General features: G+C 48.7%; 1 protein-coding gene across 2 annotated transcripts in view; it reads left to right on the top strand.

Annotated features, from left to right (window-relative positions):
- The window catches only part of grm7 (glutamate metabotropic receptor 7), a 149,567-nt gene that overhangs the window by 87,938 nt on the left and 37,034 nt on the right, over nt 1–24,595 (top strand). The window contains exons 5-7 of one of the 2 annotated variants that reach the window (XM_086200453.1): nt 5,884–6,021; nt 9,674–9,874; nt 15,788–15,927. In XM_086200453.1, the coding sequence (XP_086056579.1) occupies nt 5,884–6,021; nt 9,674–9,874; nt 15,788–15,927 (479 nt within the window). The remainder of the gene's footprint in view (nt 1–5,883; nt 6,022–9,673; nt 9,875–15,787; nt 15,928–24,595) is intronic. The other variant, XM_086200454.1, reaches the window with a different exon arrangement.

Genomic DNA, 24,595 nt, shown 5'->3' on the forward strand with positions numbered 1-24,595 from the left:
GGAGACGGTTCCACAGGAGGGGGGCCTGATAGCTGAAGGCTCTGGCTCCATTCTACTGTTAGAACCCAAGGAACCAGCAGGAACCCTGCATCCTGGGAGTGAAGGGTTCTAGCTGGATCATAGGGGACTAGGAGCTCTGGCAGGGATGAAGGAGCCTGACTGTTGAGGACTTTGATGGTAGAAGAAGAATTTTAAATTCTGTTCTGAATCTGACAGGGAGCCATGCAGAGAAGCAGTCCAGGAGAGACCTGGTCTCTGCTAGCAGTTCTAGTCAGGGGGGCAGCAGCGTTCTGGACCAGCTGGAGAGTCTTTAGGGACTTATTAGTCCAGCCTGGTAGGAGGGAGGTGCAGTAATCTAGCCTGGAAGTGACAAAAGCAGGGACTAGTTTTTCTGCATCTTCTTGAGCCAGGATGTGTCTGATCTTAGCGATGTTACGTAGATGGAAGAAGGCGTCCTGGAGATTTGTTGAATGTAGGAGTTAAAGGATCCTGGTCTAAGAGAACTCCTAGGTTCCTACGGTGGTGCTGGGGGCCAGGGTGGTGCCATCCAGGGTACCTGTCTCATCAGATCAGGTGGTCCTCAGGTGTTTGGGCCCAGCACAAGAACTTCAGTTTATCACAGTTAGAGTCTTCATCAGGTGGGATGTAAGCGTCACTGGTCTGTAGCTGCTGTCGTCCTTGGGGTGCAGTGTCTTGGGCACAGGGACCGCACAGGATGTTTTCCACAGCTGTGGCACTCTCCCCAGCTTCAGGCTCAGGTTGAACATGGGTTCAGTTATCCCACAGCTGGTCTCCGCAGGAGCCCGGAGCTGATTCCATCAGGACCCAGCGCCTTCCTGGGCTTGACACTCCTGAGCTGGTTTCTCACCTGATGTGTTGTGAGAGACAGGTTGGAGCAAGGGGCTCTGTTCAGGAGTGGTGATGGTGAGTGGATGAAGAGAGCAGTGGGGGGTGGCTGGGAGCTGAGTGCTGTAGGCAGAGGTGTGAAGGTGGGTGGGGGGATGAGGGTGTGATGGCCTCCTGGAGATGTCGATAAGGGGGGTTGCAGCAGTGAAGACTGGTCAGGGGGAGGAGTAGGTGTCTGACCAAACCTATTGAAGTATAGGTTCAGATCATTCACCCATCATTGACCATCACCCCCCCCCCCCCCCCAAGTCTAGGAGTTGGATTTGCCATGGCTGGAAATGGTCCTGAGGCCTTGCCAAACTCCCCTGGTGTTGTTCTGCTGCAGCTGATCCTCCATCTTCCTCCTGTAGCAGCTCTTCCCCTCCCTGATCTTCTTTCCCTGCACAGCCTTCAGCTCATCCCTCCTCCCTGACTTGAAGGCTCTCTTCTTCTCCTTCAGAAGATCCTTGATGTCAGGGTAAACCCATGGCTTGTTGTTGGGAAAGCACCGTACAATCCTGGTGGGTGCAATGTTTTCCACACAGAAGTTAATGTAGTCCGTGATGCAGCCTGTCAATGTCAACCCCCGTAGTCACTGGTTGCCTGTGTAAAAGGGGCTTATACACAGGCACGAGATGTACCAGGTTGTGGTCTGATCATCTGGAGATGAGTTATATTCCTCCTTGTTGTTGGCATAAGGTGGCCCGGTGGAGCAGTGGTCCTCCCTGTGGCCCCCCAGCAAGAAGGTTGTGGGTGGAGCCCCGGCTGCAGCACGGGGTCTTTCTGGGTGAGTCTCCATGTTCTCCATGTTCTCCCTGTTCCTGCTGGGTTCTCTCTGGTACTCCAGCTTCCTCCACAGTCCAAAGACATCAAGAGGGACCAGGTTAATCCAGACTCTAAATTGACCGTAGGCGTGGCTGGGAGAGCCAATGGTTGTCTGTCTCTATGTGTTGGCCCTGCCATGGACTGGTGACCCGTCCAGGGGGAAGGCTGCTGGGTTAGGCTCCACCCCCACCACCCTCAACAGGAGGAGAGGGGGAAGATGGAGGGATGGATGGATGATGGAGGGATGGATGGGTGGATGGATGGGTGGATGGATGGGTGGATCACATTCATCTTGTGTTTGGTTTCCTCTTCATGTGAAACCAACAGAATCATCTTGCCAGAACCGATGGACGTCATGAACCTCTCCACTCAACCAGTTTGATGCCAACAGGTCCTCTGAGACCTGCACCCAGCAGCAGCGGCACTCAAACACACTTCAGTGCAACTTTAATAATCCACCAGATGAAAAACACAGAAAACATACATGATGAACCGTGTTGGGGCTCAGAGGCTTCCTGGGTTCTATTGTTATTTCAGATTCTCCGTGTGAAGCACCTTAGTAGCTTTACTCCTCTTTTTCCATGTGACCACAACCCTCTGTATAGACACCCACACATCCATCTTTCAGGCAATAAAACATTTAATTGTCAATTTAAAACACTATTCTGTTGTTTTTCTCAAGGACTTGTTGAGTGTCTGTGTTCCAGTGTGTCAGCAGGAAGTCCATGTCACGAGCTGTCAGTCCTTTAGAACTAGAAGCAAATGTGGCCTGGCATTGTTTCCACACTACAATGACGAGCTGTCAGGCGCCGTTTCACTCTCTCTGACCCTGAAAGTCTCAGACTTTGGTCTGGCCAGGGTTTGACAGCGAGGTAATTCACTGGGATCAGCATCGCACTGTTGGTGGACGCGCTCGCCCAGAAACATCTCAACACGAACAAACTCAGAGAGGTGGGGGCGGCTCAGCTTCCTCGTTAGTCAGCTGTCATCAACCTGCTTCGATTCCCACACATCACACGCCCACGAGGAAGTCCGGTTCCAACAAGGGTTTGTGATGTGATTGAGGCGTTTGCTGTTTGACGTGACTGTCACATGATTTGAACTAAACAAGTCACGGTGTTCCACTCACCAGACCGCCATGACTGGCTGCCTCCATCACACTCTTGTGATATCCAAGTCATAGAATTTCTCCAAACTCTGCTGGTTTTCATGGTGCTGGTGCTTGTGCTGGTACTGGTACTGGTATCGGTACTGTTACTGGTGCTGGCATTCCACGCAGCTCAAAAGTCAGTTGCCTGCTGGTGAATCATCCCATGTGACGCCGCTCAGCCAATCAAATATGTGCAGTGAGCCACTTTTACAACTCAAATCATCGCCTGGATTCATGATTATCAGATTCAAAACTCAAATCAGCTTTTCAGCCCAGAAATACCCTGGCAATAATCAGCATTATTCAACTAAGTGTGTGTGTGTGTGTGTGTGTGTGTGTGTGTGTGTGTGTGTGTGTGTGTGTCCTTCTCTTCATCTCAAGTTCATCCTATTTTTAGAAAGTCATCAGTTTGTGTCTGTGTCTTCTGCTGAATGTCCCAAATGTTTGACATCATAAACAGTAATGATATTTCATTTCTCTCTGTGTCCTTTCACGTGAATAAAACCACGGCGCCCGGATGAAGTGGCGGTGATTTGCCTCCATGTCATCTGCAGTGTTGTGACCATGCAGACAGATGCTTGGAGGGAAATCTTATCGGCGGTGCTTTTATTTTGAAAGATAACCAGCAGCGCACTGCTCTTAGCTCAGGACCATAGAAGCTGCCTGGGTTGCTGCTTGTCATTGGCCAAGCAAAGCCACGCCTCCTAGTGCACGTATGTGGTAGAAGACAGACTTAAACCAAACTAACTGGTTCAGTTGGCACGCAGTTTGATGTGTCATAGATACTGGACATGCATTTATGATACAGGGTGCTTTGTTCAGTTGAACTGGTGAGTTTTCCTCGCAAATACTAGTATTATTACACAAGTACTACTGAAAGTTTTATCACATAACACTTTAGATAAACTTGTACCATGTAATCAGTTTCAAAGTATATTCTTTTTTTCTTACTGCACATAAATGTTACCATGATGCTATTTTGATGGTAATTTCAGAAAGAAATGTTGACCTCACAGGCTCGTACTGGTCTGCTGATGTAAAACTACCTTCCTCCCTGTTGATTCCTTCTGTCATTTCTTTGGCACCAACACCAAGCAGCACATCGTCCTCTACCAGTCTGGAGAGGCCTTGATAGGTTAGAGGCCCTGAGCAAGATGGCGGCACCAACCTGAAGGCGGCCTCTGCGTGTATAGAAGTCTGAGTTATAGATGACCAATTGGACTTCTCTTCTAGCTTTTGTTTGAGTTTGTTTGCAGCCATATTGAAGGAGGAGCAGGGAAACCTGAGCTTGCCGGCGGTGGACCGGCTCCCATCTGCACTACATAAAGTAGGCGGAGTCCCATCAGGGACTCTAATAAATTAAGATCAAACAGCACATTCGCCCTTGAGCTTACATGTACACGTAATTATGGTAGAATCCCCCAATGTTAGCTCCTCTGCTGCACCAGCGCGGCGGTCCAGAGAGTAATTACGAGGACGCTGCTAATTTGGTTTCTTTTCAAGCCGCAGGAGCGATCTGAAGATTTGCAGGAGAGGACATGCAAACAGGCGTTTCTATTTGGTCAGAGACGACGTAGGAGAGAGACCATCAGCTGACGCTGTCTTTACTCCACGACCCTCTCTTTTTGCAGTTTTACAGTGAGATCATTCCTTTACTGCAGTAATCAGTTGAAGACAACTACGATAAAACCACAAGCCGACATTCTCTGGAGCCGCTTGTGGTCCACATAACTAACACTCACACCAAGGAACATCAGTGACAAAAACCTGAACAAAATGTAGAATTAAACCTTACAAAACTTCCCCTGGTTGTCTCATGCGTGTCCGGGGTCCATGATTCGCTGTGATACTCTGATCCTGCAGGAAACCTCCATGATGTCCGATTTCATCCTGGTATTTTTCCTGAAGTATGTTGAAAAATGTGAACTTCAGCCGTGGAGTTTACCTACCAGGAACAGTGTGCCGGCAAAAACAAGCTACAAGTGAGCTAACAGGCTAATGCTAGCTCTGTAGGGTTCCATGCCTTTGCCCTAACGTCGCTGCGCTAGGACCTGCTAGTCTTGATAGCAACAATAAGCTTGGAACTTATTGATTTTTGGGTTAGCAAAACAAGAATTGCTAACAATGATGAAGATGATTCTGGTTCGGAATGTCCAGTGGAACTGGAGGTGCTTGGCTTTGACAGACGGAAGGAAAACGTGAGGCCCATGCTGGCCAGCGGAGGCGCTGTCGTCAGGCTTGGCTCTGTGCCTGGTCGGTCACAGAATGAATTATGAATGACATCTGGCTCTAACAGGCCCCTTCAAGGGTTCGTCTCATGTCTTCTATTCTGCCTTTCACCCACGTCAGCACGTCCCATCGCTGCCTGCCCAACTGGCAGCCCTGCTCCTCTTATGGAGGTCAAGAGCCTAATTTTAGCCTAATTATGAAAATGTATGCATGAGTGACATCATCAGAGGGTGCCAAGGACATCTGAGTGGTCGTGACGGGGAGAGACTCCATCACTGAGACTTCCACAAAGGAGGAGGAAGTGACAATCATCCCATCACATGTAGACATTCGCCCCACGGTCACCGACAGACACGAACTAACCATCATGAACCAGCACCGTCTCTGCTAGAGAGCCACACGAATTCAGTTCTGATCCCCTTCTGCTGCGCGTCAGCTTGCTGCTATGAGCAGAACAGTCAGGAGGAGGATCTGAATCAGCTGAGATCGTCTGGGCCTGTGAGAGCTGGTTCAGGGGTCATGGTGGGAGCAGCTGATTTCAACTGGGAGTGAACTGGTTTAAGAACCTTGAAAGGATTTGATTCCCACTTTTGCTGATGAAGTGTTTTGAGCCTGACAGGCTGGGGAGCTTCGCTGCTCCATCTTTGTTGTTGTTGTCGCTCATTCCTGGTCATCAGGTTGATGCGTGTGACATTAACACCGTCACTGAGGAGCAGGCGCTCACGTGTTGTCGCTGCTGTCAAGCCGCGAGACTCACAAATCCTTTGCATGACCTGGTGATCGCTGTCTTCCAGGATTCGACGCCTACTTCACGTCACGCACTCTGCAGAACAACCGGCGGAACGTGTGGTTCGCCGAATACTGGGAGGAGAACTTCAACTGCAAGCTCATGAGCTCCTCCAAGAAAGACGAGAACAGCAGGAAGTGCACAGGTGAGCAGCTGCTGTCCCTCCTCCATCCTGAGCATCCATAGTTCACTGGCTGCGACCTCGCTGCTGATTGGCTAACTTTTCTGACACGCCTCTGCTTCATCACCGTGCAGCCCGCAGCGTGTCTTCTATTTCTTATGGAATTACATTTTGGCTTCATTTTCCCACATTAAATGTGATCGTTTATTTTGGTGACATCCAGGAGCATTGATTAGTTTTGGACAGAGTGCTGGAAATATTCAGAATCATTATTCTGGGAAATTGAAATTTTACATATCTTGCCAAAAAATAAGAGAGTGATGAGTCCAAAAGTCCAAAATAAAGGATCAGGTTTCCCAAAGGAGTCGGTCAGTCCACGGGAATGTCCTTCATATCATTTGAGTGGCGTGACCCTGGCGGCGGCGTGTGCTGCCGTGTCTGTGGTAGCTTTGGTCATTTCAGTCTTAGTTGTTTCTTCCTGTTGAACCTTCATGTGTGTCCTCATTGGTTTTAGTCTTTTGAGTAAATGCACATTAGTTTTATTCTCATTGTTGGTGATCAAATCTGAAAAGGAAGTCAAACATTTTTACCGTCCGATTTTCCTCAGTGAAACGAATGCTTGTTTGCTGAAGTGAATTACTGGGATGAAAACGATGACACAGTACTTGGGAAGTCATTTCCTCTTGAATAATCAGATATTTAGAGGTTAGGCTCCACATTTCTGGAGAAAATATTTCTTTCAAAATTAAGCACGTATCTGAGGGTTGTTCAGCCATCAGGCTGCAGTGGCAGGAAAGCACCAGAACGTAAAACCAAGTCCTTCCATGGTACGGAATGTCACGATCCCTGTCTCGTGCTTCCTGTTTTATTTTGTAGTTATCTCCTGTCGTCCTGACCTCCCTCCTGTGATGACCTCATGTGTCTCACCTGGTTGATTGCACCACCTGTGCCCCGTTTACCTCCTTGAATTTAACCTCGGTGTTTTCCTGTATTCGGTGTTGGGTCATTGTCACTGGTTTTGCTGTCTTGTATTGTTACGTTCATGGTCTGTCTCAAGTTCACCAGTCACCAGTCAAGCCTTCGCCCTCACGCCAAGTCTCCAGCTCTCACGCCACACCAAGTCTCCAGTCCCCAGCCTTCACTAAACCTGTGTTGTTCACCTCAACTCTTGCAACATTCTTTATCTCTTTCATCAGGTTAGAAATGGGCTGGTAGAGCAGGTGAGATGCCAAATTGAGTGACAGCTGTTCCACTGATGGACCTTCTTGAAGGTTCCATTTGGACTCTGATGTACAGAAAACCTCCAACATGGCTGGCACGTTGTTTTCCACCTCAAAGAAACTTCATGGCTTGAAAAGCAGAACATCGAAGCATCAAATTGTGAATCGGTTACAAGTTAAATGCAGGATTTGCAATATTTGATGATGCTGAACAAGTTGGATGTGTGGAAGCTTGGGTTGTACATAAATACAGATCATTTGCTTACATATTTACTTTAAACAAATAGGAGACAATCGTTCATGCAGAAAATGGATATTTGGGCTGTAATTGAATCGTAATAGTAAATGAATGTGATTAACAGGTGGAAAATAGAGGTTTATACTCTTGATTTACTTTTATCTGTTTATTTTAATGCTCAAAATACCCATCCATCCATCCAGTTTATGTTTTGCCTGATTTGGTGGCGTGGTATCGTTACACACCTGGACCCTGGAACCTGGACCAGCCACCACCACCACCTGGAGCAGAGGAAGCTTCATTAAACATGCAGACAGTGAATTACATCAAAGCACAGGATCTTTGCAGGGTCCAGAAGACCCGATGCAAGCCGGCCGGATCTGAGCCTGTTTCCAGGGTCTGACTGACTCTCAGTTGTGAGGACACTGGTGATTTCTGGTGATCCAAACCCTCTGAACACACAGCTGAAGAAGATGATGAGTGGGAGGTCTTTGTTGCTTCAATGGCCTCAACTTTGCATAAAACCAAGAGGAAATAACACATGGCGTATATCAGGCGGAGAGAGGGGAAGGCAGGGCGAGGGAAGGCGGAGTGACGGGAAGGCGGAGTGAAGAAAAGGCGGAGAGAGGGGAAGGCGGAGTGACGGGAAGGCGGAGAGAGGGGAAGGCGGGGCGAAACGTCAGCTGATCGGTGGTTTAGTGAACAGAGATCGCAACCTACTGAACAGCAACCACCTGTTTGAGCGCCCTCCTCTGGGGGGAGCTGGAGATAACCTGACTTGGTCTGCTGCCATGGCGACACCAACCAGATGCACTGGCCAAAAATGGACGATTCTTTCAGTGTAGTCCTGGAGGTAGAGACCGTTGAAGATGACGCGCCGGCAGCAAATAAACACTCGTCTCTTCAGCTTTAGTTAATGATAAATCAACCAGGAGTCAAAGCAAACGGATGGAATCAGCTGGAAGCACAGGAAGGAGGGGAGGAGGAGGACAGAGGGATCAGAGCAGCCCTGATGAAGAGTTACTGATGCATGATGAAGGAAGCGGGACAGACGCACTGCAACCCTGATGGCGTGACGCCTCTGCAGCTCTCTGGGCTCATGTGATGATGGTGATGATGATGCACTGGTGTGTTTGCGGCAACGCTGCTGGTTTTCTGATCATCGTCAAGAGACATGAGCTCACTGCTTTGTCTTCACACTCATGAGCTCATTAACTCTGCAAGGCCTGCTGGGAATTCTCAGAACCAGAGGCAGAACTGGACCAGGGCACATTGCCATGGAGAGGTGGATGGATGCCCTCATGAAGGATTTTAATGTCTGACGCCTTTTAACCCCAAAGATGAAGAGCGAACAGTTCAGGAAAGGCAGTCGAGAAGACAAACCTGCTGATGTCAGCAGTTGTCAGCTCCTCTTTAGTCGTCTTTGTGCTTAAATTAGCTTGCTAACTCGCTTTGATTTGTGGAGAAAAGGTGAAACACATGATTGCAAGCAGCTGTGAGGAGGCGAATCGCCAGCCAGGGTTCCGGGAGTCGACATGCGGGGGTGAATGAGTCAGTTCTTCTCTGGGTCAATGGGCAGGCTACAGTGAGCATAGCCCGTTAGCGCCACCCTTGCTGAGAACACACAGAGGACTCCAGAAGGTTTGAGGCAGTAGCAGCCATACTTGTTCATTCCAGCTCAGTGGGAGTGGCTCTGGTATCATTGCTGGGGGGGTTCCTCTTCTCTTCACCTCTGTTGACACTGCTACCAAACCGTGTCAGCGACAGTTTGACCTGAGTGGGGTTGTTGATGTCACAGCTGGCCAAACAAGGGAAGAAAACATTCTGAAGGCTCATCAATCCTTTCCGCCTCACCAGTAGAGGACAAAATGAAGTTTTACCAGCAGTCAAATCTGCATAAACCAAACCTGCTGCCATGAAATCAATTCATGCTTGAAAACTGTGGAGGACTAACGGTCGCAGGACCTGCAGCTGCAGACACCACGGAAGTCCGGAGTCTTCATGCATCGATACATGCAACATTTTCTGATGTGGCCTCTCATTCCTCCCTTTCTTTCCTCATTCTCATGACATATTGACATTTTTGTGGGTTTTTTTAGTCTCGTTACATCTTGACAGACTTTGGAGAGTCAAAGCATCTGAAGTCCTTCAGTGTGAGCTGCATTTTCCCAGTGAATGTTCAGGTCATTGACCTTTGCTGTGTGTCTCCGCTTCCCAGGTATGGAGCGAATCGGCCTCGACTCCAAATATGAGCAGGAGGGTAAAGTCCAGTTTGTGATTGACGCGGTGTACGCCATGGCCCACGCCCTGCACAACATGCAGCGAGACCTGTGTCCAGAGAACTCTGGCATCTGCCCTGAGATGGACCTGGCAGGAGGGAAGAAACTGCTCAAGTACATCCGGAGCATCAGCTTCAACGGTGAGTCGAGGTGTGACAACCACACCCCTCCCAGACTGAAGGTTCTGTCGGCTCGCAGCGGCCACGGGTGCACTGCAGCGACGTCTTAAAGAAACTTTGTGAAGAAGGCCGCGCATGCACGTGTGTTAATTCTCACATTCATTCAGTTAGAATAAGTTCTGGCTTGTTTACTCAGCCCAGGCTGTCTCACTTTAGTCAACAGTGTCTGTTCTGTAGAGTAATACTGTAATACTTCCCGTCCTACCTGGGTCACCCTGAGGAAGCCGACGCTCATGTGGCAGACACATGAATGTAAATGAGGGTTTCTTTGGTCATGTGACGTCACGTAGCAAACTTTGGCTGCAGTCTCTTGGAAGGAGGCGAAGTTGAAGGTCCTCTCCTGCTCCTTCCTGCAATGACAAGTTTATGTTGTCACCATAAAGTCTGTTGGTGTTGTAAGCTTGAGGGCAGCGGCCGTCCCTCAGCTTATCAACGTGCTCCCGGGAACCGACACTTTGGACTAAATATTTGGGAGTCCACTCCTGCTCAGAACCGCCAGGAGCCTTCTAGTCTCCTGGGACCAACAAGGTCAGCATTCACACACAGCTGCCATTGATCACTATGTGGTGGGGGGTTGGGGTTTTGATTCCTTTTGTGACGACCAGATTGAGAGGTCTAGACCAGGGGTGCGTCCTCAGAAGCAGGATTAGGGCGATACCTTCAGGATCAGCCTGGATTACCTGCACCACTGAGGTGAATTCCTTTTCAGTTGATAAATCACAGCAGTCGCATTCGCTACACGGAGGACTCGGACCCACACATGGTCCCACTGTGTCCAATATTAATCTCAAATACATCCTCTACAATCATGTACTCTCTGTCAGAGCTGCTTGTGGCCTCATGATTAACGCTGATACTGGAAAGTCCATCCTTCAGTTTTCCCGGCTCCGCCTGCTGCAGCTGTGGGTTATGATCTCTGTTCCTGGTGTTTGTGCAGGGTTAGCGTTTGTTCTTGAGTGAACACGCAGCTCCTCTCCATGTCGGTTACTGCACTAAATCAGGACGTGACGATGATCCGGCTTCATGGTCCAGATCAAACTTTTGGCAGCTAAGTGGTAGGATTCTGCCCCCCTGAGGTACTGAGCTATGGGTCGAGGGTAAAGTTGTATCCAAGGCTGAGGAAGGTAGCAGGGTGTTTGACGGCCGGACAAAAGGCTCCTCTCTTCTTCAATTTTTGGGTACATTTTTTTTTTTGTGAGTTTATCCGCCATCATCCAGCTGATGTGTGGCTCAAGGTGTTTCGTTGTGTGTCTGAGGTGCATTCAAGCTCACAAGCCGGAGGGAAGCGGCACCGGTCTGGCAGCAGCATGGAGGGAGAAAGCTGCTTTAATCTGCTTACATTCATGCGGTTTAATCTTCCTTAATGAACGTGAACCTTCATCGTCACTCTGGAAGTTTCTGGCTTTGTGCTGTCGTAATGACAGTCGCTGGGAGGCCGAAGTGCAGCTGGATATTGTTTTCTCAAGGAGAGAAAATGTGCTGAAACGAGGTCACAGTTTTGCTGGAAGCGACGAGTCTATATGGGACTGAACTCATTTACAGCGTGAGAGACGCCGCAGTGCTGCCGGTGTTGGCAACGGCAGGATGTCAGGAAGTCAGAACCTGGCTGATACCTGCAGGCTGGTGGTGCTGCTCCAGGAAATAGACTGCACCGCTCATGGTCGAATGGAAACCTGAACTCAGAGTATCTCAATGAACAAGATACATCAGTATTCCTCCGAACAAAAACAGTAACCCATCTCTTCGTCTGCTCTCAGGAACCTTGTATTTTGTTTGTTCCATAGTTTTATGAATCTACTTTGTTTTTCATAAAAACATTTGATTTGTTCCATTATGATTCTAATCTTTGATAATGATCGATGTCTTTTGTGCAATATTTCAGAATTTTATGTTGGTTGTTGTAGTAGTAGTAGTAGTAGTAGTAGTAGTAGTAGTAGTAGTAGAACACATCACACTTGTACGCCTCTGCAATGTGTGGCTGTCAATATGACCTTTAACCTTTAACCACCATAATCAGCTCATCCTTGAGTCCCAGTTGACATCTGTGGTCACGCCCCCAACACGCCTGGTCACTGCTGTGGTTGCTGTCAGTAGCAGAAGTTAGTATTCGTAAAAGTAAAGTAAAAGAGTAAAAGAGCAGAAGTTTATTTACACTCAGACATTGAAGAGCACAACGTCACGAAGGTCGGTTAGCATGACCAGCTGTAACCAGCAGTAACTAGCGGGAACCAGCAGCAAACAGCTGTAACCAGCAGTAACTAGCGGGAACCAGCAGCAAACAGCTGTAACCAGCAACACACAGCAGCAACCAGCAGTAACCAGTAACTAGCAGCAACCCGGAGTAACCAGCAGCAACCACCAGTAACTAACAGCAACCCACAGCAACCAGCAGTAACCAGCATCAACCAGCAGTAACTAACAGTGACCAGCAGTAACTAACATCAACCAGCAGTAACTAACAGTGACCAGCAGTAACTAACAGCGACCAGCAGTAACTAACGGCAACCAGCAGTAACTAGCAGCAACCAGCAGTAACTAACAGCGACCAGCAGTAACTAACGGCAACCAGCAGTAACTAGCAGCAACCAGCAGTAACTAACAGCGACCAGCAGTAACTAACGGCAACCAGCAGTAACTAGCAGCAACCAGCAGTAACTAACAGCGACCAGCAGTAACTAACGGCAACCAGCAGTAACTAGCAGCAACCAGCAGTAACTAACAGCGACCAGCAGTAACTAACGGCAACCAGCAGTAACTAACAGCGACCAGCAGTAACTAATGGCAACCAGCAGTAACTAACAGCGACCAGCAGTAACTAACGGCAACCAGCAGTGGCTTCGGCGTTGGCTTTTATGATCGTACCACTTTTATTTATAAAGTTAAAGCACTTGAATTCATGGACCCAATGGATCAGAGGACAGAGTTAGTTCTGTTAGTTCTCTTGGTTCTGTTAGTTCTCTTGGTTCTGTTAGTTCTCTTGGTTCTGTTAGTTCTCTTAGTTTTTAATAGGTCTCTTAATTCTCTTAGTTCTGTATGGAGCCAGAAACAAGGTTCCACCTCATACAGATCTTGTTGGGGGGGGGGGGGGGTGTATGTTTGTGTGTGTCTGTGTGCATGTATGTATGTATGTATGTGTGTGTACATGTGTGTGTCTGTGTGCATGTATGTATGTATGTATGTGTGTGTACATGTGTGTGTCTGTGTGCATGTATGTATGTGTGTGTACATGTGTGTGTCTGTGGGCATGTATGTATGTATGTTTGTGTGTGTACGTGTGTGTCTGTGGGCATGTATGCATGTATGTTTGTGTGTGTATGTATGTGTGTACATGTGTGTATGTGCATCTGCTCTTTGTCTTGTTTTTAGTTTGCTAAATAATATGCTATTTCCTCTCTCCTCGTCTCAGAGTATTTCTCCTTGTAAAACGAAACTTTTTTTTACAGTATTAATGTCTCATGAGGACAGCTGTCCCACAAGCTGAACTGTAGTGGGGGGGGTGGCTATATATCCGCTGCCCCCCCCTTGGTTTCTCCCTCCTTCTCTCTCCCTCCTTCTCTCTCCCTCCTTCTCAGACCCCAATGACTGTGTTTATTTGCTTTGGCATCATCAGTCTTCCGAGTTGTTTTCAAGTTTAATTTAGAGTGACAGTGAGAGAGAGGGGGGAAGAGGGGGGAGGGAGAGAGAGGGAGGGAGAGGGGGGGAGAGGGAGAGGGGGGAGAGGGAGGGAGAGAGAGAGAGAGAGAGAGGGGGGGAGAGACTAACGAGAGTTCACAGTTCTCTCCATCCTCTGTTCCATATTAAAATGGGGGTGTCCTTCGCTTCCATTTACCGTCAGCTGTCCCTTTGTCTTCTTCCAGCTGTATTTTAATATTCTCTCATTAATACGTATCTGACCAGAGCGCTGCGTGTCTGAGTGCATATGTGGGAATAGCGTGCTGCTGCTTCTCAGTTGTGGCGTGTCGTGCTAACGCGGCCGCCTCAGCTGAGCGGGAAGGTAACACATTACTGTGACGCAGCGGCTGCCGGCTCCCATCACTCCACTCTTTCTCTCCTTCATTTCCTGGTCCTGCGACCTGATGAGAGCGTTCAGGCACATCAGAAAACGTCTGTAGACACAGACAAACATTAAAAATGCTGCTGCCAGATGAGTTACGTAAAACTGCACGAGCCTCGAGAGCCGTTCATGTGAGATTCAAGCATGACCAAAGCAGTTGGTTTGAAAAGGCGGTCTCTGGTACGGCCCGCAGCTGTGTGTCACCTGACACACGGGGGCGTGTCAGCCTCTGAAGTGTGCTGCCACAGCAGCTCAAGAAAAAGTAGGACCTTGATTTGGTTCTGAGCCGTGAGATATTTGAAGGCTTGGAGTCATTTAAGGAGGGCAGGAAAGGGCCCACATGAGAGTCGTGAGAGTCATCGCTGACTGAACCAGAACCAGAACCAGAACCAGAACTCTTCCTCTTTACTCTAGTTTCAGTGAGTGAAATTGAGCTTTTCTGCAGCTGACGCACAAACACATTTCATGAATGTAATCATTTCTGTCACTTGAGTTTGTTTATGGAGTTTCAAGTTGCTCAGTTCTGGGTCTGGCTCTTACTCTGAATCTGGCTCTTGTTCTGGGTCTGGCTCTTGTTCTGGGTCTGGCTCTTGTTCTGAGTCTGGCTCTTGTTCTGGGTCTGGCTCTTGTTCTGGGTCTGGGTCTTGTTTTGGCTCTGGGTCTTGTTTTGAGTCTGGGTCTTGTTCTGGGTCTGGGTCTTGTTTTGAGTCTGGCTCTTGTTTTGAGTCTGGCTCTTGTTCTGAGTCTGGCTCTTGTTCTGGGTCTGGGTCTTGTTTTGACTCTGGCTCTTGTTCTGGGTCTGGCACTTGTTTTGAGTCTGGCTCTTGTTCTGAGTCTGGCTCTTGTTCTGGGTCTGGGTCTTGTTTTGGCTCTGGGTCTTGTTTTGAGTCTGGCTCTTGTTTTGAGTCTGGCTCTTGTTTTGAGTCTGGCTCTTGTTCTGAGTCTGGCTCTTGTTCTGGGTCTGGGTCTTGTTTTGAGTCTGGCTCTTGTTCTGGGTCTGGCACTTGTTTTGAGTCTGGCTCTTGTTCTGAGTCTGGCTCTTGTTCTGGGTCTGGGTCTTGTTTTGGGTCTGGCTCTTGTTCTGGGTCTGGGTCTTGTTCTGGGTCTGGCTCTTGTTCTGAGTCTGGCTCTTGTTCTGAGTCTGGGTCTTGTTTTGAGTCTGGCTCTTGTTCTGGGTCTGGTCTCCCCTGGCGGATCGACGGCTCTCTTAGTAATCGGTTTCTACTTGAGCCTGAGATGCAACTTGGGCTGTGTGGCGCTGCCTCACTTGCACAGACGCCGCCGGCTGATTCCTCTACGTGTCATCATTGAGACCCTCACAGTATAGATGAGCACGTGACAGCTGTTGCTAATTAACTGATGAATGAATCTCTCTCTAGAGGCCGTTTGAAAGCTCCAGCTCTTGTATTTCATCTAGAAAATGATGGAAATAATCCTATGAATACTTCAGATAAAACTGACGATTATGGAAGTGGTTTCTACACCGTCACAGTCGTTGAGCTCGGTGACTTTTTCTTCACAGTTGCCTTGTTTTTCGACATCTTTAGCATTTCTCCATTTATTTTGAAATAAACTAATCCGTCTACTTCCTGTCTGTGTCCTCCCTTGATGCATAAATAGATCTGGATACAGGAAGTTTGCCTGTAGTGGCGTGGTATGGTGCCGCTCCCTTTCATCATAAACCTGTTGTGTAACTCCGTGGATACGAAGGTCACGACCCTGAGAAACCGTCCATTTGGTCCAATAAGATGAAACCATTCAGGTCAGAGGAAGAGATCTCGATTGATTGGTTGATTAATCCATTGCATTTTATCCCACAGGAAGTGCCGGTACCTCAGTGACATTCAACCGTAACGGCGACGCTCCCGGACGCTACGACCTGTTTCAGTACCAGTGGAACAACGTCACCGGACCTGGTTACCGTGTGATCGGACAGTGGACCGAGACCCTGCAGCTCAACGTGAGTCGAGCGCAGGATCTCCTGCTCCTACACCCTCAGAACCAGAATTAAGCTCAGGAACTCGCTGTGGTCATTCAGCAAACAAAGTTGAGAGGACAAAGAAATAAAACTATAAAGTTTACAGTCAGAGGGAGATGACCAGCTGCTCCGTCGAGCTACGTCTTACTGAGCCCAGTCTGCTGTGCCAGATCCTTAACAGGCTTTTCACCACTGTAGTTGAGGTCATGTGACTTCCTCCAAAGGGGTCACAAGTCCTGCAGTCACTCATTCAGACGCTGCAGCAGGTCGTTGGCTCTCTACCGCTGTGCCGCGTCCCTGCTGCTGCTAGCATAGATTCTGTCTCTCCAAATGTGTTGAATCAGCATTTCCTGGGCTAGAAACGTCTCAACACACCATCGCTGCTCTAAAGCAGCGCTGAGTCCTTCTCTTATGTTGATGCCCTCCCATTGGCTGTCAGAGCAGCTGCTCCTCCAACCAGAGGCCAGCGCCAGCGCCAGCGCCAGCGCCAGCGGGGGGGATCCCTACTTGGAGCTTTGATCAGGAGCGGCGGCAGAACACATCGTCTGACGGCGTGAGATGTTTGCAAAATTCCACTTTCATTTGCAAGTTTCAGGTTGGTCCTGCAGGATGAGGTCACGAGAACCAAAGACAAGTGAGAAATGATGGAACTGGTTTCAAAGCCTGCCAGTCTCCTGAACTGGGATTGTGTTTTTTTTAACTTGTTATTGATGTAGAAAAAGACAATGTGTCCTGTTAGGAAACAGCCGTTATTCCACAGTTGGAGTCCACTTGTGCCAGAAAAGCTCCCCCATCTTGGAAAGTTCCTTCTGTGACTGACGGGATTTGTTTTGTGTGCGAGGAGCAGACGTAGAACAGCGTCTGAATCAAGTGGTGCGTTCGCTGATATCAGTAGCTAGCATCACTTTCCTGAAAGACTAGAGGAAATCAAGTCCCCCAGATCATGGGGCAGGGTTGGACACAAAGAAACCTTGTTCTTGAAGCTAGCTGCTGCTAGGCGGCTAGCTCGGTTAGCGAAGCTGGCCTTCGTCAGATGTCCAGCGCGGTGCAGCTCCAGTCAGGTACGCTGAGCTCAGCATAAAATCAGTCATGGTACCAGAGGTTGTGGGTCCAGCTGACATTCATCCAAGTGTTGATAAAAAAGAAGAATGAATGACAAGGAAGCGTTTACTTTAAATGAAGGAAGAGGATTTGTTCTTTTTTTTAATATGTTCCATTTTTTTTATCATCATAGCACAAAGTCTTCTGGGTGTCTTGAAAGATGAGCATGAATATTCCAAAACGCTGGCAGGGAAAGAGTTAATCCGTCAGCTCAGCAGGGGAAAGCTGTAAAACTGAATTATTGCATTTGGGACAAGGACATTAATTTTGGAAACAAATGTTTTGTCTTATATTGATGGTCCACATCCGTCATAAAACGGCAGTAACTTGTCATTCCTCAAGAGTAACTGTTCCTCTGACAAAAGAACCTGTTGATGAGGAGACGCCAAGCAGAGCAAATCATTACATGTTGATTTTAATCTTCCAACATAATCGTTCTGCAGGATAATTATCCTCCAGAATCTGTTTTCCTGAGATCTGCTGGGTTCAGCCTCTTCAGCTGTGGTGCTCCAGTGCTTCTGCATTCAGGTCCACGTCTCTGCTTCTTCACAACACTAAATTATTCACCTCCATAGCCGCCAGTCAGCCAGATGTGGCGGAGCCGCTGCTATTAGGCCTCCATTATTGCGTCTCTCCCTCTCTGCTCATAGTTCCTCTGTGTGTGTTTGGTGGTGTATCAGATTACAAAGGGGAGCCATTAACTAAACGATATGTTCACGCATGACAGCGGCGAGTGAGGAGCTTCCTCTGACGACGACGAACCTGTGAGCAAACCTGAGTCAAGGCAAACAAACTGCTGGAGGCACATCTGAGGGGTGTGTGTGTGTGTGTGTGTGTGCGCGCGCGCGTGTGTGTGCGACATTCAGATGATTATCACTTGTAAGACGATTTTAATATTTGATGTCTCATAAAGTCAGAAGACAGGCTTTGACCTGCAGGTCCTCTGGTGTCGGTTTGTTGGGGGCTTCAGAGGCGGCGCTTGGTGAGATCTTGATTCACGTCAAAACGCTTCTGCTAGAAATGCGTAAACGAAGCTGCTAACACGCATTTCGAACGTGTGGCAGCAGTGGTGATGCGGATGGTGCCCTGCTGCGGCGGCGGCCCCGTGTGCCGGGCCATGACATTTACCTCCCAGGAAGAACAATGGTTGACCCGGAGGTGTGGGCCTCGTCTGGCAAATAATCCGTTAGTTGGTATTTTCTTGGTTTTGCTTCGTTCAGAACTCAACTTTCAGGTTCATACTGTTGATAGAGGATCAGCTGTGATGTCATAACCATCTGTGACATCATAACCATCTCGCCACCAGTCAGCAGCTTGCAAACGCTGGTATGCACTCCTGTAGGAGCCTCATGAATGGAGGATACTGAGAAAGACCCAGAGAATGACCACATTACCCACAATCCTAACGTGACCCGCGACGCCTCCGATTGGTGGAGCCTGCTGTTACCACAGACATACACGCAAAGCCAGTCTCTGGCAGCCATTTTGGGTTTGGAGTTGGCGCCATTGTTTGAGGGGAACCTGGCAGCAGAAACAGGTTTGACTTGTGGACCAGACATGGTGAAGATTTGGAGTTTATATGTTTTCTGACATCAGTGAAGCGTGAGCTGGCAACAACAAATGGTCTCTCATGTTGTTGTTTCAAAAACGTTGGGATGGAAACACCCTTCGCACGGGCTTATGGGGCGAGTAGTTCCTGAACTGATGTGAATGTTGTTCTATAGAATGAAGGTGGTTATGAACACAGGCTGGCACCTTTGACTTTTTCCTCATATAAAAGCCACACCCATTCCATCTGAGTGCGTCATCCTTTAACCTCTGCCGGCTAACTTGGCTTGGCGTATGTCCACAGGCGCCATCGTAGTCTCACCTGCTGCCTCACCTCCTGTCGATGCTGGTCCAATCACAGTCACCAAGACAGGCGCACTGAGACCCTCACGCACGTCACGGCTGAAACAGTTTCATTCCAGTGGTGACAGAAGAACAGAGTTCCAGCCGTTTCCTCTCCGTCTGCAGCTCCCTGCCGGCGCCGGGCTTTGCTGTGCTTTAATGGGTCAATCAGACTTGGTTTCAGTCGGCTGCGTCTCTGTCAGCGTTTATGTGTTTTAAAATCTGCCCGGGACGACTCTTTCACTGGGCTGCCAGAATCCCCTCAGCTCTGCAGCCCAAAGCTCCTCAGGACAAATCTCATTTAGCAGCAGACACACACATTTGTGATTTCTTATTCCTAACACACACACACACAACATTCCTTTACAAACATGTTCGGATTTCCTGGTGAGGAGGCGAAGCAGCTGCAGCTTCCTCCCTCGCCAACTGCTTCCAGTCTGAGATACCGCCAGATCTGACCTGCTGCGCTCTCTGTCAGACGCCACACAATCAGTCCCTTCCTGCAGGATATTTATAGTCAGCGCCCCCTAGCGCCCGGAGGGGAAACATCTAAATGCTAATAAGTTATTTACCCGATTATGCTGCATAAAATCATGCTGTTGGGTTCATGTTGGTGCCACAACTTGATGATGCGTGTGTGCTGCTGCAGGTACAGTCCAACAACAGCAGCAACCAAACGTGGCTAATAATAGCAACGCTGATGACGATCAAACCAACGTCCCTGAATGAATCTCACTGCGACAAAATGGCGGACCATGTTGGTGGGAATATGCAACCCCTACATGGTCATGTGATCGCAGAATTCTGCAGACGTCAGTCTCTTGTCGTCTCTCCAAAATGGCGCAGCTTTCCTTCTTTGATGTTATAACCACGACAATGACAGATGGCATTCTGTTGGTATCCACGGTGGTTTGGTTCACCTGTCTTGACCACCTTTGACCTCCTTGTTACTCCCATAAACCTCATTTCAAATAAGGCTGCAAAGAAAAATCTTTATCTACATTTTCACAAGAAGTCAACAAAACATGAAATACTGAAAAGAGGGAATCGCGAGATTATCTGGGTGAACCTGCAGGATAATTTAATCTCAGCCACTGTGGCTGGATTAGATCGTTCCCATGTCCAATGATCAGGGATTAAAACCTCATTTAGAAAATGGCAAGTTGATACGATGAAACAGACTCTCGGGAAACTCGGTGTGATCCTCCAAACACAGATTTAGTTCATGAACTGGGATTATTAGAGGCTAAACAGTGCAGCCCCCCCCCCCCCCACTGTGATTAATTCAATTTATCTCTTGTAATTTATTTCTACTTCAATTAAGTCTGAGTTGATCTCGCCCACGACGAGATTCTCTGATCATTCTGAGAATAAACATGAGGTGGCGAGGAACAGTGGGTGTGGGCGGAGCTTTTCCACAGTCACCCTGATGGGCCCCAGAGGAGGCTGAGTCGGTGTTTGGTCCTGATGGTCCCACATGGACCCCTGAGGAGATGAATCACTGTGGTCACGATCGGAAAAATTTTAAAGCATCAAATAATGTGTGTGCTCCAGTTACTGGGTTACCATACACTGTTGCTATAGTAACAGTTCCACTGGGTCCTTTAATCAGACTTCTGCCATCCGAGTATGCAAGACCTGGAAGAATTGATGGGAAAATGTGCACCTCCAGAACACTTGGTGGCAGCACACAAACCCATCATCACCATCAACAATCAGTCACAGAATTAGCAACGGCTACAGGCGCTGCGTCCGAATGGCCAAGTAGGTCTGATGGTAGGTCTCAGAGCTGTCCCAAACCACAACTGGCGCGAGTAGCGACCTACTTCGCAACCTAAATTCCAGCCTAAACACGCCCACATTGTAGGTCGGTTCAGGTGCATCCTACGGAGCAACCCATGGCCCACAATGCACCGCGGACTTCTTCTTCGTCCCCTAAAAATTTGTGGACCCTCAAGCCAAGTTAGCGCCACCAACAGTCTCCATTCTGATGAACACCAACATTTATAGTTGTTGATGACTAAAGGTGTGTTAATGTGCTTAATAATAGAGAATGAAAGAAAGGTGCTCAGAGTGGAGTGCAGTACCACAGTCAGGCCAGCAGGTGGGGCTTTCGTTGGTGCTGTCTACCTAATTGCGGTATCTGTGCTCTGCCAGCAGAGGTCGTGCTTCACCACCAATCTTCTAGGGTGTCTGAATGGTGCCGCCGTGTTTAGGTTGTAGCAGGAGGACGTAGGTTGGCACTTGGCAATTCGGACGCAGCCCGGGAGTCTCCCTCTTCCTCAGAGTTGTTTGGTGGTTGGCTGCAGCAGCAGGTGCATTAGCGCCACCTGCTGTCAGAATTTGAAGATGATTACATTAGAAGCTGCTGAGTGACTCCCAGATGTGACAAATCAGAGGTAGCAAAGACATAAATAACACACATTTGTGTTGCTTACTGACGGAAACAGACGCAACGCATCAGACACCATGATGATAACAAACCAGCACACAGAATGAATCTTTGTGTGTCTAGACTGATGAAGGAGCCGGTTTCGCTGCGGGCTTCTTCTTCGTGAAGTTCTTCGTGAAGAGTTGAACATAACAAACACCATTCATTTGGTATTAAAATTGGATTTAAAAAGGACTTTTAAACAACACAACATCTCATTAAAGTTCCTGCAGAGAGAAACACTGGGTCTCCAGATAAAAGCAAAGACTCAGTGGAATGTACTTGACAGTGAAAGGTGATTGTGCGCCAGCAGCAGGGAGACGCCTCTTATCTTTACCGCCTCCAAAAATCTCAGCTCACAAGTGCGCTGCTGCCTGTGTTTCATGTCTGAGAGCCAAAGAGAGACGGAGGTTCTGATGGCGCTCAGCCTGATTAGCAGTAATGAAATGTGACCTTGATCTCAGAGAGAGAAATGGCCGCCGCCCTTGGAGCAGAGATGTTGGACGAAGGACGAAGCCGGACGCTTCACATCGTCTGAGATAAACAAAAGAATCTCCATCTTCAAAACGTTACTGATGATGTTGCGAGATAAGAGGCGTGAAGGGTTAACACCGAAACAGGTCTGCTCATGAGCCTTGAAGCCTGATCTGTAGTCACATGACCTACGCCCTTGTCTAATCACTGTTTACTAACTTTACTTTCCACTTCACCTCTGATGGTCCAGTGGCCGGGGGAGGGGACGAGGGGACTGTGTAACCTCCAATCAGACGGCTGATCCAAAATCGAGTGAAGTGTTTGTTTCCCACGGTGCTGTTGGTGGACTGGACCCGCCCATCGGACCTCAGCCCTGAACATGACATTCTGTTCTGGTCTTTCTTGTATTCGGTGCTCCAACACCGGCCCCTGTCAACATACGACTCCTCCCCTACAGCAGGAAGGCGTGCTGCTTGTATCATTCAGGCATCAGCTGTCCAGTTAATGTCATGGTTGTGTGTCATCTTTCATCCACTGACGTCACGCTTTCTTGGCCCGACACGGACTCGTCAGGCTGCTGGTTCCGGCCCAGGAGACTTAGGCAACAGAAGCTTAACTCATGTTGCGGGGAGACACCTCCAGCAGCTCTCAAGCAGCAACCATCTTGATTTATCTGGTGCTCGCTCACCCGCTGGCGTCCTGTCCAGCTGGTTAACAATGCAAACGCCCGTAAATGCAGATTCCTTCTCCGTCTTTGGGCCAAGAGGAGCGTCCATTTGTCTTCACTGGTGTACTCAGTCTCCGCTGACATATACGAGATGCCGTCACTCCTCCTGGAGGAGCGCCAGCAGGATGCAGCTCAAACCAGCAGGATTTATTCAAATTGTCGTGGTTGCTGAAACTTTGCTTTGAAGAAGTGTGTTTTATTCAGCAGCCTGACGAAAGAACAGAGACCGCCACTGTCTCACCCCTAGCTGCTTGACACAGCTGTTTCATTATTTCCTTTGGAATAATCCACCGTTGCAGAAGGTCATCCACAACCGCACAGTTACGACTTGCCAGGATGTTGAATCGGGCTTTGGTGTAAACCTGGTGCCACTCTTGGACCTGAAACCAGCTTTGGGTCTGTGTAAATCCATGTCTGTTGAGGGGTTGTGAGAGGAAGACGACAGAAGTGTGTCTCTCTCATTGCCATCCTCCTTCCTGCCACCACTAGAGGGCGATGGCCAGGGGGCCTAGTTGTGTAACGCAAAAGCTACTGGACCCATTCCCCTAAAAGATGCTCATACATGGATGAAACACTGCCTTCCAGGCTTCACTTTGTCTGTTCCAGGCATCATAAACTGTTGCCAAGCAACGGTAAACATTGTAGCCGAGCATTTATGATTATTATGCTGAGTTCTGGCTGCAGGGCCCGCAGTGACCCACCCAAAAAAATCCTCTCGTTTTCCCCTTTGTAGTTATCACATCAGTTCCTTCTGATGGGATTTCCAGGTCTGAAATACGGTTGTTGTTGCACGGTGGAGCAGTGGTCCTCACTGTGGCCCCCCATCAAGAAGGTTGTGGGTGGAGCAGTGGTCCTCACTGTGGCCCCCCATCAAGAAGGTTGTGGGTGGAGCAGTGGTCCTCACTGTGGCCCCCATCAAGAAGGTTGTGGGTGGAGCAGTGGTCCTCACTGTGGCCCCCAGCAAGTAGGTTGTGGGTGGAGCCCCGGCTGCAGCACGGGGTCTTTCTGGGTGAGTCTCCATGTTCCCCCTGTTCCTGCTGGGTTCTCTCTGGTACTCCAGCTTCCTCCACAGTCCAAAGACATCAAGAGGGACCAGGTTAATCCAGACTCTAAATTGACCGTAGGCGTGGCTGGGAGAGCCAATGGTTGTCTGTCTCTATGTGTTGGCCCTGCCATGGACTGGTGACCTGTCCAGGGGGAAGGCTGCTGGGATAGGCTCCACCCCCACCACCCTCAACAGGAGGAGAGGGAGCATATGGAGGGAGGGATGGATGGAAGGATGGATGTTTACGATTGAGAGCAGTGGTGCTGCTGTATTTAATTTGTGTGTCAGCTGACGTGTCGTTCACCTACATGTGATTAATGACTGTCAACTCAGCCTGCCATCGTCCTTCTACACGCATCAGACACGGAGAAGCCAGACCTCGGATCCCTTCAGGTGCATTTTGCAAGTTAAAAAAACATATGAACTGAGATTCTGCTGAGAATCTAAAATATATGAGCGCTCAGACCCGATCTATCTTTCATATCCTTTCATTCCATCATAAAATCATCTGAAGAGAAGCTCTGAAAACATGGCTGATGCTTCCACTCGTGTGTGTGTGTGATGTCATCTCCACTAGTTTGAGGACATTTTCGAGACTTGGACGTTAGTCCCTCTTCTGACTGTCCTGCAGCACCCAGGCGGGAGGAAGGAGGCGCTGCTCCCAAAGCCACTCCTTCCATTCGTATGCAGTCAGGCCCAACAAGGTGTGCTTTCCCTGAACTTTGCCTCTTAGGCTGCTCCTCTTTGCGGAGTGGATGAAGGCACCTGAGGGCAAAACGCACGCCATTTGGGATTCTTTTGTCTGACAATGAACATCATTCAGGTGAACTGAGAGAAATTTAGACTTTTGGATTTGGATTGGATTGACATGGTAAGAGAAGCCGCTGAACGAATCACAGCAGCGTCTCATCTGATCATCATAGATCTTTCAGGTGAGCATGCTGTCTCTGCATGCATCCATTCATGTTGGCGTCCATGAATG

Source organism: Aulostomus chinensis, chromosome 3 (assembly GCF_037954235.1).
Source record: "Aulostomus chinensis isolate RoL2024-O1b breed Wild chromosome 3, RoL_Achi_v1.0, whole genome shotgun sequence".
In the NCBI taxonomy this organism is placed as follows: domain Eukaryota; kingdom Metazoa; phylum Chordata; class Actinopteri; order Syngnathiformes; family Aulostomidae; genus Aulostomus; species Aulostomus chinensis.